This window comes from Arvicanthis niloticus, chromosome 1, assembly GCF_011762505.2.
Source record: "Arvicanthis niloticus isolate mArvNil1 chromosome 1, mArvNil1.pat.X, whole genome shotgun sequence".
Lineage (NCBI taxonomy): Eukaryota > Metazoa > Chordata > Mammalia > Rodentia > Muridae > Arvicanthis > Arvicanthis niloticus.
In genome coordinates this window covers 117,478,739-117,496,685 of record NC_047658.1, presented here as the reverse complement: position 1 = coordinate 117,496,685, position 17,947 = coordinate 117,478,739, and the positions used below count along the sequence as shown (strand labels likewise).

The following is a 17,947-nucleotide window of genomic DNA, read 5'->3' as shown; positions in this document are numbered from 1 at the left end:
TGATAGGTTATTTCTCTGCTGATGGTGAAATGAGCCAATACAAATCAGATTAGATTACATTAAATGTATGTTTAATGGAAAGCTTCACTTGGGTGGACAAGTTCACTGGCCCCAAGTACTAAGGCAAGAGAAGTCAACATGCAAAAAGGAGGGAGGTAGGGATGGAGAAAGAGAGAAAAGGGTGCATGCTTAGAGAGAAGAGAAGAAGAGGAAGAGAGACCAAAATGTCTGTTTTGTACAAGAAGGAGCCTGTAGGGGAAAGGCACTCCAGTGCCTGGACTGGAAAATTCAGGGTTCTGGCCAGGTTATGCCAGGTAGGGACTGATGGATGTTGGGAGAATCTGGAGGCCAGGTCTACTTTAGTATGTAAAATATGCACCTCAGTTCCTTGTCCTGGGTCCAAAACCAAGTACTTCATACATTTACAAACTGAAAGGAAATCACATTTTCCCCTGATTTCTCACCTACAATCTCTATTCTCCAAACCTCCTCCCAACTTAATGTCTTTAAAAATAAAATTTTAGAGGGTTGGAGAGATGGTTCAACAATTACGAGCACTGGTTGCCCTCTAGAAGACTTGGATTGGATTCCTAGCACCCATGTAATAGCTCACAACATTGTGTGGTTGAAGTCTAGGGGATCTGCAGCCCTCTTCTCTTCTCTATGGTCGCTATGTAAACATGTAGTATATAGACTTACATGCAAGCAAAGCATCCATACACATACAAAACAATAATACATTTTAAATCTTAGTATTTGTGGATAAACTATTGAGTCCAGTTAGTTCTGCCTATGTGTTTATGGATATAGGAGCATCCACTGAAGCATAGGTAAACTATCAGTGGTCACACATTCATTAACAAATGATTCTTGATCTCTCAGAAACTATCTAACTGCCAATAGTTTGTTTGTAAGGGTTGCAGCCTAGAGATTATCTATGCCCTCTGTGCCAGGAGTTTGGCTGGCTTTGTGTAGGACTGTGCAAATGGCCACAGCTGCTGTGAGTTCATGAATGTGATAGCTGTGTCAAGTCCGGGAGACAGGATCTCAAAGCACGCCTTCCCATCTTTTGATGCTTACATTCTTTCTGCTATCTCTTCTTTGGTGTTTCCTGAGTTTTAGTGATAGTGGGGTAAATGTAGGTGTTTTGTTTAAGGCTGAGCACTAAGTATCTTATTCTTCATGCTTTGACATGTTGGACATCTCTCTACTGCCCACTGCAGTATGAAGCTTCTCTGACCAAGGCTAAAGAAAGCCAAGGTCTATGAGTAAAAGAAGGTAATTTGAAAGGATCTAAAAATCACATTAATAGGTTTTACTTACTGTAAGGCCTATGACATTTTTTCCAGGATTGTGGTACAGGTTTGATATTTCCTCATGTGGAACAGACCTCACACCAATCAGAAATTAGTTAGCAATCCTGTAACAATTTCACTATTGTACCAGTAGGCACGTCTTGCCTCGCTGGCAGGTTGTTACTGCAACATGCAGCATCAATATAGAACAGATCAGACAGCCTGGTGTGATAGAAAACCTTTCTCAATTTAGTTGGGGATAAACTGGAGAAAATAGGAAAAGAAGATAAAAAGTAATTAAAATTAACTGGAAACAATGAAATATAAGGCTAGCTAGTTGCTCCTCGGGAGACACCATATCCTGAGCCAGTCCAGAAGATCTGCTGCCCTCAGAGCATTTGGTAAGAACCATCCTGAAGTCCCATAGTTGCTGCTGGGAGCCCAATCAACTCAAGACCATCACCACCCAAGCCCCCACCCTACCTACCACCCCCACCTAAAACCCCTCCTCTTCTCCCTGATCCTTTCTGCTAGGCAGACTGCTAAATAGTCTGTTCCCCTGGAGACACCATATCCTGAGCCAACCCAGAAGATCCACTGCACTCAGGGTCAACTAGCATCTCAGGCTACACACATGGCAACTGAGCAATAGATTGCCAACTTGTCTGCTCCCCTGAAGACATCACAGATGGAAGGCATCCCAGGAGCTCCTCTGTACAAAGGGGAAACAGAATACACAGTCTATAAATCACTCCCCTGGAGAACATCTTCACACAGGAAAACAGCCTGGCTGCTTCTCCAAAGACCCAACATTCCAAAGGCCTCCCAGGAGATCTACTGCAGCCAGGGCAAGAGATCAGCAGCTTCTCTGCCCCTCTGAAGAGCCCCCAGTTGGAAGACCCCACAGGTGGTCTGGTATAGCCAGGGCCACAGGACTACCAGAAGACCAGAAGCAAACCAGGGACAAAAGAAGCAGACTCTATACAAAGTCACCCAGACCAGCAAACACTAGGGACAACCAGATGGTGAAAGGCAAGTATAAGAAAATAGGCAACAGAATCCAATATATGTATGTGGGGCTGATTGCTCGAGCGTGTGCAGGTATGGGTCCTGTTGGGTGAAGTTGTGGTTCCCACATGTCTGCCATGGCTCAGGGAGGCAGAAGCATGGGACATTTGACTGAGTTCCCTCCACATACTGCTGGGTGAATGCTGGGCTGTGAGAAGTTGCTCAGGGCTCCGCCCAGATGTGGAAAAATCTCAGTCTGAAGGTCTGGCAGAAGCAGGGCTTGAAGCCCTGACAGCTCCCCAAGGGTCAGAGACTCCTGGTTAGGGCACTTGCTTGGCTTACTTGAAGGCTCAGCTAGCTTGCTTAAATCAGTGGCCTCCATGGCAGGAACACAAAGAAGTACTCCACAGGAGATTAGACGATGGCTTGATAGTTGAAGACCTTCTCCACAGTTCCCCACTGCAGGCCCCAAAGACACAAGTAACTCCATGGTTTTACAAGGTTTATTGACATGGTGGAAAGTGGATGCATGTGGCTGCACTCCCCACACCTCTAGGGTGGGCCTTTGGTTAAATACCATTTGTAAGGAGGAGGGTCTGGGAAGAAATACTTAATTGGCTACATCCTCTGGCCTTCAGGTATCTCAAAAATATGGAAATCTCTTGATGCTGAGGCCTGTAGTCCTACCCTCTACCTGTGGAGGGGCTGGTAGGGGCATTGCCCTATGACTGAAAGGTGTGGCTCAATGGAGGTCTTTGTCGTGTGTCAGGATGCTGGGGTCAGGAATCGTGGTAAAATATATGCAATCCCTCACAGCCATGGACACCATTTGGGTCTCCGGCTATCTCTACCCAGTGTTCTATGAGAAACCAAGCCATCTTTTCATGGTCCCACATATGTGGGCATCATCAGAACCCAATTCTTCCACCACAGCAAGCCTTGAATACACCAACACATTTAAAAATCAGGAAGCTGACCTAAAATCCTATCTCATGAAGATAATAGAGTTGTTTAAGGAGGATATAAATAACTCAATGAAAGAAATACAGGAAACCCAATCAAACAGGTGAACGAATTGAATAAAGCAGTCAAAGACCTAAAAGTAGAAGTAGAAACAATAAAGAAAATACAAATGGAGGCAAACCTGGAAATGGAAACCTAGAAAAGAGGTCAGAAATTACAGATGTAAGTATCACCAACAGAATACAAGAGATAGAAGAGGGAATATCAAATGTAGAAGATACCATAGAAGAGATTGCAACAACTGCCAAAAAAAATTCAAAACATAAAAAACTCCTAACCCAAAGCAACCAGGAAATTAAGGACAGAGTGAAAACATGAAATCTAAGAATTATAGGAATAGAAGAGAACAAATATTCCCAGCTCAAAGGAACTGAAAATGTCTCCAATAAAATCATAGAAGAAAACTTCTACAACATAAAGAAAGAGATGACCATAAAGGAACAAGAAGCCTATAGAACACCAAATACATGAGACCAGAAAAAATGTCCTCTCATCACATAATAATTAAAACACTAAACCCACAGAACGAAGAAATAACACTAAAAGCTGCAAGGGAAAGGGGCTAAGTAACATACAAAGGTAGACCTATAAGAACTACATCAGACTTCTCAACAGACACTTTGAAGGCCAGAATAGCCTGGTCAGAGGTCATGCAAACTCTAAGAGAACACAAATGCCAGCCCAGGCTGCTATAACCAGCAAAACTCTCAATCATTGATAGAGAAAACAAAATATTCCAGGACAAAACCAAATTCAAACAGTATCTATGTACCAATCCAGTCCTATAGAGGATCCTAGAAGGAAAATTCCAGCACAAGCAAAGTACCTACACCAAAAAAAGACAAGATATCAAGCAATCTCACAACAAAGCCAAAAGGAGAGAACCACAAGCACATAAAGCCTACTCCAAAAACAAACATATCAGGAACCAGCACTCCTTTGTCTTTACTATCTCTCAATATTAACAAACTCAACTCACCCATAAAAAAACATAAGCTAATTGACTGGATACACAAATAAGACCCAGCATTTCGCTGCATACAAGAAACATACCTCAATAATAAACACAGACATTATCTCAGAGTAAAAGGATGGAAAAAGATCTTCCAAGCAAATGGACCCAGGAAAAAAGCTGGAGTTGCCATCCTAATATTCATTAAAATAGACACTCAACCAAAAGTTATCAAGTGTGATGAGGAAGAACACTTCATATTCATCAGAGGGAAAATCAATCAAGAGAAAATCTCAATTCTAAACATCTATCCTCCAAATGCAAGGTCACCCACATTCATAAAAGAAACTTTACTAAATCTTAAAGCACACATTGAATGACATACAAAAATAGTGGGGGATTTCAACACCCCATTCTTACCAATGAACAGGTCATTGAAACAGAAACTAAAACAGAGACACAGTGAAACTAATAGAGGTTATAAACCAAATGGATTTAACAGATATCTACAGAACATTTCACCCTAAAACAAAAAAAAAAAAAAATACACCTTCTTCTCAGCAACTCATGGTACCTTCTCCAAAATTGACCATATAATTGATCAAAAAACAGCCCTCAACTGATACAAGAGCCCTCAACTGATACAAGAAGATTGAATTAATTAATTCCATGCATCCTATCAGATCACCATGGCCTAAGGCTGGTCTTAACTGACAGCAAATACAACAGAAATCCCACATACACCTGGAAACTAATCAACGGTCTATTGAATGATAACTTGGTCAGGCAAGAAATAAAGAGAGATATAAAAGACTTTATGGAATTTAATGAAAATGTTGACACATCATATCCAAAATTATGGGACACAATGAAAGCAGTGCTACGAGGAAAATTCATAGCACTAAGCACCATGGTAAAGAAACTAGAGAGATCTTACACTAGCAATTTAACAGCACACCTGAGAGCTCTAGAACAAAAGGAAGAAAACTCATCTAAGAGGAGTAGACAGAAGGAAACAGTCAAACTCAGGGCTGAAATCAACCAAATGAATGGAGCTGGAAAATATCATCCTGAGTTAGAAAATATCAACCAACACTCCAGAGGACATACATTGTATGTACTCACTGATAATTAGATATCAGCCATAAAGTACAGACTACCCACAATACAACTCACAACGTATATAAAGCTTAACAAGAAGGAAAGCCCAAGTGGGGATGCTTCAATCCCACTTAGAAGGGGGAAGGAAATAATCACAGGAGACAGAAGGAGGGAGGGACCTGGGTGGGGATGGGGAGGCAAAAGATGGGGCAAGACCATGTATGGGAGGAAACAGGAGTGAAGCCCAGAGGGCCAGTAGAATGAATAGACATATGCAACAGTTTGGGTGGGGAATGAGGGGGACCTCTAGAAAGTCCCAAACACCAGGGATGTGAGAAGCTCCCAGGACCCATTGGGAATGACTTTAGCCAAAATATACAACAAATGGGAGAGAGAACCTGAAAAGACCACCTCCAGTAAATACACATGGCCCCTAGTTTTGGGATGGAGCTACCTACCCATTTCAATATTTTTGATCCAGAATTGTCCCTGTCTAAAGGAAATGCAGCAACAAAATGGGTCAGAGATGGAAGGAAAGGCCCTTCAGAGACTGCCCCACCTAGGGATACATCCCGTCTGCAGACACCAAACCCTGACACCATTGCTGATGCCATTTAGGTGCTTGCAGACAGGAGCCTGGCATTACTGTTCTCTGAGAGGCCCTACCAATACCTTACAGAGACAGATGCAGATACTTAGAGCCAACCATTGGACTGTGGTCAGGGACCCCTATGGAAGAGTAATGAGAAGGACTAAAAGAGCCGAAGAGGATTATAACCCCACAGGAAGAACAAAGGTATCAACTATCTGGACCCCTCAGAGTTCCCTTGGGACTAAGCCACTGACCAAAGAGCATATATAGGCTGGTTTGTGGCCCTGCTACATATGTAGCAGAGACTGCCTTTTCTGGTCCTGTGGAGACTTGATACCCCAGAGAAGGGGATGTTTGAATGGTGAGATAGGTGTGGGTAGGTGGGTGAGCACCCTCTTAGTGTTGAAGGGGACCAGGAAGAAGAAAATAGCATACATTCCCAAGTACAGGTCTGTTTCACAAAGTCATGATTGTTTTGGTCTGCACCATTTTCAGACATTGCCTGGATCTGAAATATATCCATGAGACTTATAGTCACATTTTGCTAGGATGAGAAAATCTGTAATTTCTATTTCAATTCCTTCTACATCCTTAAACAGGACAGATAGTAGAAAGACTGCTCCAACCAGTGACTGAAGCAGAAAGCCAGCACAGGATACTGGCTTGAGTCTGTGTTGGCCTAATGGAAACTCACAGTTGAAGATGGCACAGCAACTTTTTTCAGTACTCATTTGTATTCATATCATCTTTGGCAAAAAGAAAATACAACAAAACAGAAAAGAAGCCCATTTATTACAACTACAAGACTTGCTTGGCATTACTTAATCCGATAAGAAATGGTTTAATTCAGACTCTCGTTGCATTTAATGAGATACAATATTTTTCCAAACCATGCATGTGTCAGACATGGAGCCTAAAAATAAGAGTTTACCTAGGAATATACTGTTTTATTCAAATTCAGAAATCCTCAATTCCTACGCAGAGTATCCTAACACCATATAGGGAATAGAAGGAGGAAATCTATTTCCTTGGCCCAGTACTCATGTGCACAAGGATTATGAAGATTTTTAGAAAATGATGTGTTGGGGGAGGGAGTTTAGAGGGAGAAAATGTGAAAATAGTGGTTGTAGTAGGTGTGTTACCCAACCTCCCAACCTCCCAGCCCCAGGATCTCAGGAGGGCTAAGTGCAGTGTGTGCAAAGGTGAGGGGAAGAGAGCAGCTGGAGTGCTTTTTCACGATTGGTGAGGAAGTGTAGGGAGCGGGTGTGGTGGCCAGCTAAAATGGTGCCTAAGCTTATGAATGGCACCTGCCAAATTTTATGAATGGCGCCTGACTTCCTCACACACCCGGGTCAGAGCCACATCCGCAGAACTACTGTGCAAACTTGCTGCCACGCAGAATCAGGCCATTTGACGTGTGCCAATGGTGTGTGCCCACGTGGCAGCCTCTGAGTGACCAGGCATGGGGATAAAAGGGAATGTGGAACTGGGATCTGGGGCTTCCAGAGAGATATTGTAAAAAGGTTACTGAGTAAACTGCGTTGGGAAGAATCCCGTGTTGTGTGGTGTGGCTCCTTTCTGCGGCTAGGAACGGGTAGCAACAAGGAAGGTGTTTTTCCTTCTTCACTCCCATACCCAGGCATTTCCTAATGGCTATCTGTGTGTGTGCACACATGTACCTGTGTGTGTGTGTGTGTAAAACTCCAAGCGTGAGACAGCACAGACCGTTTAGGTTATTTTTATGAAATAACACAACAGAGAATTGTATGCAGTTAATTTAATAAAATGGAAAGAAATAAATGTGAGATTTCAACAATTATCTTGCACTTTATAGATAGAAATAAAGAATGAAGAAAGAAAAGTTATGATTTGAGGTATCGACTGCTTGACAGTTGCCAGTTTCCTGGAGTTCTGTGAGCCAAGGTTCTTGTGGAGGTTTATGATGACTGTTGACAGCCGTAGCTGTTATATATGGCATCCTGGAGAACCAAAACAAGGAGATGTCTTAAATTTAGAGTTGTGCCTTAAAAGTCACAGGCTAAAAATTAATTTTTCTTGCTAGCATTTTTGTTTATTTTTCTCTGAGTAGTTTTTAGACTGTATAATAATTAGTATGTGTATTTGTGAGTGGTGTGCATGTATATGCACATGTGTGGAAGTCAGGGAATAACTGTTGGGAGCTAGTTCTCTCCTTTTGCCTTTACACTAGTGATTTCACAGTTTGCAAAAGAAAACAAACTGAAAGTTACCATCATCACTTGAAAATTGGCCAGAGTCTCCTCAGATTGGTCTAGAAAACATTGTTTGAAATCCTTAATGGCCTTTTTAACATACGGTCCATGTTGATCGAAACCAACCAATTCCAGATAGTCCTTCGCAGACACAGATGAGTTAATCGTACTTTTGATAATATTATCTAGAATACTGCAGCCAGAACCTTGAAAGACATGACATTCATCAATGGAGGTTTGACCTCATTAGCACTTACCTATCATAATATTCATGTTCTTGAGAACAAGTGGAAACACAGACTGGCAATGGTGATGGGGCACTGCCAAGTCTGGGACAGAAGATATAGGCTGTGATATTCTACTTATAAAAAGCAAAGTCTGCCCCTAACATCCTACCACAACTAAGTCACACCTCACACAACCTTTTCTAACAAGGAAACTGAAGAGATGGCAGGCTGTTTTGCTGGACATGGTAAACACCCTTCATTACTATCTTGAAAACATCATGGAATATGTTCAAATATCTTATAAATATCACATCTAAAATATTATCCATATTGCTCTGTTAACTCTAGCATCTGCATCACAAAGCAACATAAACAGAGGCCCTAGTACTTGAAGTAAACTCATGCAGTCAGACTAGGAGTGGGGCAGGAAGGAGCTCAGAACTTTTATTTACTTGAACTAGTTCTAGACTTTAATCTTATTTAAAATTCACTGAGTCCTTCACATCTTTTAACCTGTACCAAAGTAGGCAATAAAAACAATGCACACTCTACAAGCCACACTGCATGAGGGCCACTTATAACAATCACATTCTTTTTTTTAGAGAGACAGGGTTTCTCTGTGTAGCCTTGACTGTCCTGGAACACACTCTGTAGACCAAGCTGGCCTTGAACTCAGAGATCTGCCTGCCTCTGCTCCTGAGTGCTGGGATTAAAGATGTGCACCATCATTGCCCAGATCGCCATATTTATTTTTAAATTTGTGTTTTTAAATTAAAATATAATTACATCATCTCTCCCTTTCTGTTGGGGACCGCACTAGCCCCAAGTTGGGGCGGCCAAAATAAATGTTGCAGCCCAGGCAAAATGTTGAGGCCCGGGCCGACCCACGTTTGGGCGGCCACTGTATCCCGGCCCAAGTTGCCGCTCCGGTCTTCAGGTCGGGGGTTCAGCAAGAGCGAGGGTGACGGCAGATTCTACCTAATGTCTGAGATTCATCTCTGATGATCCCTCTATATTCTCTGATCTCAGTCTATATTCTCTGATCTCTGGTTCTGTCTTCTATAGTCTGACTAATGTCTTCTATCGTCTCAATTCTGATCTGTTCTGTCTCTGCCTTTTATATGTCTCACTTCTAAGCCACGCCTCTAAGTTACACCTTTAATCATGCCCTTAGGTCTTGTCTCTAACTCTGATCTCTATACTTCTAAGTATACTATTAAGTCACACACCTTTAATCTCACACACCTTTAATCTCAAGGTATCTAAACCAAGATTATCGGAGTGTTCTCAGCTGTTGTAGGCTATTGTAATTTAAATCTCATGTCAGGGTATATGGCTCAAGATGGCTGCAAAGCTGATAGCCACTTTCTGCTAAAAATTGGCCCCCAACACCTTTCCCTTTCTTCTCTCCAACCCCTCCATGTCCCATCTATATCTATCTATCTATCTATCTATCTATCTATCTATCTATCTATCTATCTATCTATCAGCTATAGATCTATCAATCATCTACCTATCGATCTATCTATCCATTTAGTGTTACTTGTACGCATATGATTTCAGGGCTGATTATGGTATTAGATAACCAATCAGGGAGTTCATCCCTGGGAAAGGTTACTTCTCCAGCTCTTAGAATTCCTTAGTTGCCTGTAGTTTTTTTTTAAAGACAGAGAAAACCAAAACTAGTTGAAATGCCGAGAACATCTGATCACAGTGTGCCCGGTTCCCAGGCTCAGAAAGCATCATAGTAGAGCAGTAGAAAGATTGCAAGAACCAGAGGACCAGGAAATCTGCTCTGGGATTGTTTCTCCTAAAATGACAAAGAAGCTTTACTGTGGTTTCAACATATAGCTGCCCAGACAAGAGCCTTTTTATTATATAGCCTTCAATATTTCACATATGAGTTATGTTTTTCAATCATATCCATTCTTCTCTGCTCCCCTTCAGTACCTCCCAGATGTCCCTCACATCCTCCTCACAACCTCATGTCTCATCCTTCTTTGCTTTTAAAAATAATATGCTGAGAATAATTAGTGTTGTTCATTTTTCACTGATATAAGATAAGGCCATCCACTTGACCATGGGAAACCTACCATGAGCCACAACCCTGAAGAAAATTGACCCTTCCTCCCTCAGCAGCCAATCACTTGCCAAATCTTCACCATTAGGGGTAGGGCCTAATCAGCTTGATCTTGTGAAAGTACTGGGCAAACAAACACTGCCCCTCTCAGTTCATCAGTACAACAGCCCACCACATGTCTAGAAGACAGTATTTTGCAGCAGTTCTCCCCGACCTCTGGCTCTTACAATCTTTCATCCCCCATTTCCACAGTGTTTCCTGAGTCTTGGAGAGGAGGATATGAGATAGATATCTCAGTTAGGGCTGAGCACTCAACAGTCACTTATTCTCTGTACTTTGATCAGGTTTTGGTGGGAGTGCTTTCATTATTCATTACTGGAAGAAACCCCCAGAAACAATGCAAGCTGCCCTCCCTACCAGCATGAATGCAAAGAACATGTAGATAAAGAACCACTAAAAGAATTCAGAACAGTCTCTCATGTGTCTGTCTCATAATGTCCAAGCTTTTTACCCTGGCATTAGATGCTATAGTGGGAAAGCAGCACCACTGGGAATTTTTCCATTTCATTCTGAAGTTAGAGAGACTCATGAATACATCCTCCAGGAAACCCATATGGGTCCAGTGTTATGGGACCACATTTATATTGTCATCCCTTACTGCTGAAATATCTCATAATCAAACCTGAGCCTTGCCATGGATTTTAAAAGAGCAGTTTTCATAATGGAACATTTTGTATGGTATTGACACATGACATGCAGATACAACACAGGAATCAAACCCAAAATAAGGATACCCTTTTTATTATTTGAACTAATATTGATCCATGAAGTTACTACATCAGACACTTTACACTAGTGCTCAGGTACAATGACTTCTTCCTGGAAGACACAGTAGGAATATGTGGTCTGAAAGCACTCTTCCCTCTGCAGAACTTACCACTGGCATAGCAGCAAATGGGGATGGTGACCAACATGAACAGAACCACCAGCTTCATGTTGAGGCAGTCCCTGTGGGTTGGTCTGTTGTCCAAGACAGAAATCAGGAAACTCTCTGGAGTTGAGACCTGTGTTCTTCTATTTATTGCTCAGGCAACCACCTTAATCTCATCCAATAAATAAGAATGCAAGTCATATGTTTAATATGGCACTGCACCAGAATGAAGAGCCAAAGAACAGATTTCTTTGAAGAAAGCAAGGAAACAGATTTTTGAGACTCTGGGGATCACTAACGATGAATGGCAACAGTAAAGTGTTGGTAAGTGCTACTAATGCCCAATGCAGATTACAGCACTGTGGGTTGATTTTATCATCTGCTGTTCTAATTTTTAAGTTGGTCTCATTTCTCCCCTTCCCTTCCTCCATTCTCCTCATCATTTTCTCACCTTATTTGCCTTGTTAATATCATCCCTCATTTTGTTCCTCTTTCTCTTTCTTTCCTGTCCCCTTTTTCTCCCTTACAAACCTCAAGCTGCTTTATTCCTTGTCTGTCATTTTCTGTTGATTTCAGCAATTGGGGTGAGTGCATTATGGCATACTCACTCTGCAAGGCAAACTTTCCTTTTGTTAACCTTTGTAAATCCCTTAGAGTTTGGGAGGTGGCTTATCAATTTTGACTCATTATTGAAAAGGTCTGTAATCTAAAATCTCCTCAGGTCCTGTCCTTGGGAGTGTTATAATGTTTTTCTCTCTAAGATTTCTTTTAGACATTGGTAAAATGAGGATTTGAATGACACCATGAGGAGCTTTTATCAGGATAACAGATGCTGTGGGCAGAAAAATCATATTGCATAGTATAAGACAACTATTATTAATAAGTGGGAGTTTCTGTGGCTGGAGAGATGGCTCAGCAGTTAAGAACACTTAGTTCTTTTGCAAAGGAATTGAGTTCAGTACCCTGCACCCGTATAGTATACCACAGTAACTCTAGTTCCAGGGGATCTGATGTCATTTTCTAACCTCTCTGGGTTCTGCATGCATGTGGTACACATACATCCAAGCCATCAGCCACACACGTATACATATAAAATAAAATGAGCTAATACTTGAAACATAAGTTTAGTTTCTAGAGTGGCCGTTATGGAAATGAGTATGAAGACTTCTCAAAACCTGAGCTACTCATGGTTCAGCTCTATCTTTGGGGTATACACCTGATGGAATCTGAATAAGACTACAGCAGCATCACTTACACATCTGTGTTTGTTGCATTGTTCACAATAGCTAAGTTGTACAAATATCTTATATGACTATATCAACAAATTACTGTACTAATAATGTATATATATACATATATATATTGTTTATGTGTGTGTAATAGGGGGGTTAATTGGCTTTAAAGAAGATTGAAAATATGTCATTTACATGGAAATGAACTGAACAAAAGAACATTACATTGAGTAAAAACTATTAGAATCAGAAAGACCAATATCACATTTACTTTTATATATACAATATACATTTTATATGAGTTATATATATGACTTTTATATACATATCACATTTTTATATATATCACATTTACTTTTATATATGCAATGTCATATATATGACTCATATAAAATATACATTGTATATATAAAAGTAAATGTGATATATGTACATAAGCATAGATTGAGAACAAGAAATCAGAAGAGAAAATTTGGGGGGTGAGGACAGGGACCAGAAAGAGAAAAGGAAAAGGATGTGGTAGGGTATGTTAAAATAAAAGAACAAATGTACATTGATATATGTATATATATCACATTTCACAATGAAATTTCACAATGTCACAATGAAACCTACTATTTGTACATCATTACCCACAAATAGTTTACTTTTAGTTTGGGTATTTTTTAAAAGACAGTGTCTTTCTATATACCTATGACCTGACCTGTAACTCACTATGTAGACCAGCCACAGAATAATCAAAGTACCAAACATACAGCACAAAAAAGAATATTAAAAGAGGCAAGGTAAAAAGATCAAGTAACATATAAAGGTAGACCTATTATAGTGAGACAATTATACCAAAGACAATAAAATAGGCCCACAACAAGCAGCGGGGTTGAATTAACAATTAAAAAAGTCTGCCTACAAAGAAAAATCTACAAAGAAAAATCAGACATAGTCACTGCTGAATTTTACCAAAGTTCCTAGGAAGAACTAGTAGCAATACTACTCAAACCTCAAGAGTCTTGCCAAGTGGTGTGACCTATGAACTACAATACCAATCAATCAGTCAGGCAACATGGACCCTCTGATGCAGCAGTGGCATGACTGCTGTGATGGTAACTAATCACTCTTTGTGTTGGATTTGAGGCTTGTTCCACAGAAGGAACTGAAGCCTATTAATGTAAATACAATCAAAAGCCCACCAATGGCTGAGGAGATCTTTTCCCCTAGGGAGGAACAGACTGTTGTTGCTTAGCTGCATTTACATAGTGCCAAACTGACCTCTAAATGTTAATGCTTATGTATACAGACAAATGCTATGCTTATCTTTAATCACAGAAGCTTCTCTGCACAGAACTGTTGTGAACACAGAAGATCATGGCCTTTCAAGTGCTGAAAACAAGTGATATTTGAGTGCTCAGCCCTAAAGAAGACATTTGTATGAACTCCTTTAAGACTTAGGGAACACTTAGACCAGAAGTCAGGGAGCATATAAGAGCTGGATGATGGAGAGAAAGGTTATGAAATGCTGTTATGGACATGACACAGCTGCTACAATCATAATCTCAAAGCAGCTACAGCTGTCTGAACAAGGCCTGCACACAACTAGACCTAGCATCAGTCAGGGAAAACTCATTGAGCCATACCCAAACCTGATGAATTATTTGCTACTAGAAGTCTCTAGAGTAAGGCAGTCATTGTCTTCAGTTAAATACTGTAGTTTGAGTACACAGTTGAGTGTGAAGTTCAAATAAGAATTGATCCATAGGCTCATATATTTGAATGTTTGGTTACCAGTTAGTGGGCAGTTTAGGAAGGATTAGTAGATGTGGCCTTGTTGGAAGAAGTATGTCACTAGGGAAAGCGCTGAGGTTTTAAAAGCTCAGTCTTGCTTTCTCTCTACCTTCAATTTTAAGATACAATATATAGTCTCAGTTACTGCTCTAGTGCCATGCTTGCCTGCCTGTTGCCATGCTCCCTGCCATGATAGACATGGACTAAATCTCTGAAACAGTAAGAAAGTGCCAACTTAAATGCTTTCTTTGAAACATACCATATACTATAACATACTTGCCAAGGGTTATTATTATGAAAATATAATTTTAATTATCTTATAGTTTAGGTGGTTGTGTCCAAAACTGACAGGTAAAATTCATTTCTCTCATGATAAAGATTACAAGAAATGCATGGGATAATTTCAATCTTCTTGTATCAGTTGAGGCTTGTTTTGTGATCAATTATATGTTCAATTTTGGAAAAGGTTCCATGTAGTGCTGAGAAGAAGGTGTATTATTTTGGTTTAGGGTGAAATGTTCTGTAGATATCTGTTAAATCCATTTGGTTCATAACCTCTATTAGTTTTACTGTGTCTCTGTTTAGTTTCTGTTTCAATAACCTATCCATTGGTGAGAGTATGGTATTGAAGTCTCCCACAATTTTTGTGTGGGTTTCAATGGGTATTTTGAGCTTTAGTAAAAGTTTCTTTTATGAATGTGGATGTCCTTGCATTTGGGGCATAGATGTTCAGAACTGAGACTTTCTCTTGATGGATTTTCCACTTGATCAACATGAAGTGTTCTTTCTCATCACACTTGATAACTTTTGGTTGAGTGTCTATTTTAATGGATATTGAGGTGGCAACTCCACCTTTTTTCCTGAGACCATTTGCTTGGAAGATCTTTTTCCATCCTTTTACTCTGAGATAATGTCTGTGTTTGTTATTGAGGTGTGTTTCTTGTATGCAGCAAAATGCTGGATCCTGTTTGTGTATCCAGTCAATTGGCTTATGTTTTTATGGGTAAGTTGTTTATTAATATTGAGAGATATTAGACAAAGGAGTGTTGGTTCCTGATATGTTTGTTTTTGTAGTAGGCTTTATGTGCTTCTGGTTCTCTCCTTTTGGCTTTTTTGTGAGATGCTTAATATCTTGTCTTAATATGCTTAATATCTTTTCTTTGTTGTAGATACCTCCATAGTGTTGAAGTTTTCCATCTAGGATCCTCTGTAGGACTGGATTGGTACATAGATACTATTTGAATTTGGTTTTGTCCTGGAATATTTTTGTTTCTACATCTATGTTGAGTAAGAATATTGCTGGATTTAGTAGCCTGGTTTGACATTTTGCAATTTTGTAAGCCAACAAGAAATATCAAATTAAATAATGACATACTTGAAGCAATCCCACTAAAATTGGGGACAAGACAAGGATGTCCACTCTTCCCATATCTCTTCAACATAGTACTGAAAGTGATAGCTAGAACAGTAAGAAAACAAAAAGAGATCAAGGGGATATAAATTGGCAAAGAAGAAACAAAGGTATCACTATTTGCAGATGATATGATAGTATACATAAGCAATGACAATGATTCTACCAGAGAACATCCCCAGATGATAAACAACTTCAGCAAAGTGGATGAATAAAAATTCACTCAAATAAGTCAGTAGCCTTCATATATACAAATGATAAAAAATTCTGAGAAATAAATTGGGAAACAACTCCCTTCACAATACCAAAAATAATATAAAATATCTTGGGGTAACTCTAACCAAACAATGAAAGATCTGTACAACAATAACTTCAAGTCTCTCAAGAAAGAATCAAAGAAAATCTCAGGAAATGGAGAGATCTCCCATTTTCATGGATTGGCAGAATTAACATAGTAAAAATGTCCATCCTACCAAGGCAAACTACAAATTCAGTGCAATCCCCATCAAAATCCCAACACAATTCTTCAAAGGCACTAAAAGAGTAATTCTCAACTTCATCTGGAAAAGCAAAAAAAAAAAAAACAGAATAGCGAAAACAATTTTTAACAATAAAAGAATGGCTGGGAGAATCACCAATCCTGACCTCAAGCTTTACTACAGAGCAACAGTGATAAAAAAAAAAAAAAAAAAAACTACATGGTATTGGTACAGACATTGACACGTTGTTTAATGGAATAGAATTGAAGACCCAGAAATAAAACCACATACACATATTGATACTTGATATTTGACAAAGACACCAAACATATACAATGGAAAAAAGAAAGCATCTTCAATAAATAGTACTGGTCTAACTGGATGTCTGCATGTACAAAAATTGAAATAGACCCATATTTGTCACCTTGCATGAAGCTCAAGTCCAAATGAATCAAGGACCTCCACATAAAACCAGATACACTGAATCTAACAGAAGAGAAAGTGAGAAAGAGCCTTGAACTCATTGGCACAGGAGGAAATTTCCTAAACAGAACTATAGTGGCTCATGCTCTAAGATCAAGAATTGATAAATGGGACCTCATGAAACTGAAAGCTTCTGTAAGACAAAGGACATAGTCAATAAGACAAAACAACAACCTGGAGACTGGGAAAAACCCTCACCAACCCCATGTCTGATAGAAGGCTAATATTCAAAATATATAAAGAGGTCAAGAAACTAACCATCACAAAACCAAACAACCCAATCAAAAAGTGGAGTACAGAAATAAACCAGGAATTCACAACAGAGGAATCTTGAATGGCTGAGAAGCACTTAAAGAAATGTTGAAACTTCTTAGTGATCAGAGAAATGCAATCAAAACAACCCTGAGTTTCCACCTTACAGCAATCAGAATGGCTAAGATCACAACCTCAGGTGACAACACAGATATTGGGGAGGATGTGGAGGAAGGAGAACACTCCTCCATTGTTGGTGGAATTGCAAACTGGTACAATCACTCTGGAAATCATTCTTGAGGTTCCTCAGAAAACCAGAAATAGATCTACATAAGACCCAGCAATCCCACTCTTGGGAATATGCCCAAAAGATGCTCCACCATGCCACAGGGGCACATGTTCCACTGTGCTCATAGTGATCTTATTTGTGAAAGCCAGAAGCTGGGAACAACCCAGATGTACCACAACAGAAGAATAGATACAGAAATGTGGTTCATTTACACAATGGAATACTACTCATGTATTAAGAACAAAGACATCCTGAGTTTTGCAGGCATATGGATAGAAGTAGGAAATATTCTGAGTGAGGTAACTCAGACCCAAAATGTCATGCATGGTATGTACTCACTAATAAGTGGATATTAGCCAAAAAAGACAGACTACCCAATAAATAGTCCACAAAAGTAAAAAATGTCAACAAGCTGAAGAGCCCAAATGAGGACTCCTCAGTCCTACTAGGGAGGGAGAAAAGACAACCCCAAGTGGGGAGGGAGGGAGGTACCTGGAAGGGAAAGTGGGTGGGGGTTGGGAGGAGAGAGGAACCTGATCTTGTATTGGATGCAGGAAAAGGACTGAAGCCCTGAGGACCAGC

At 40.0% G+C, this 17,947-nt stretch overlaps 1 protein-coding gene across 1 annotated transcript; it reads right to left on the bottom strand.

Moving 5' to 3' along the window:
* Positions 1-7,908: 7,908 nt before the first annotated feature.
* On the bottom strand, positions 7,909-11,504 carry LOC117715253 (secretoglobin family 2A member 2-like). Its single transcript, XM_034512359.1, has 3 exons — positions 11,447-11,504; positions 8,221-8,408; positions 7,909-7,950 (listed from the first exon to the last, which is right to left on the bottom strand). The coding sequence occupies exons 1-3, from the start codon at positions 11,502-11,504 to the stop codon at positions 7,909-7,911; spliced, it is 288 nt and encodes a 95-aa protein (XP_034368250.1).
* Positions 11,505-17,947: the final 6,443 nt, after the last annotated feature.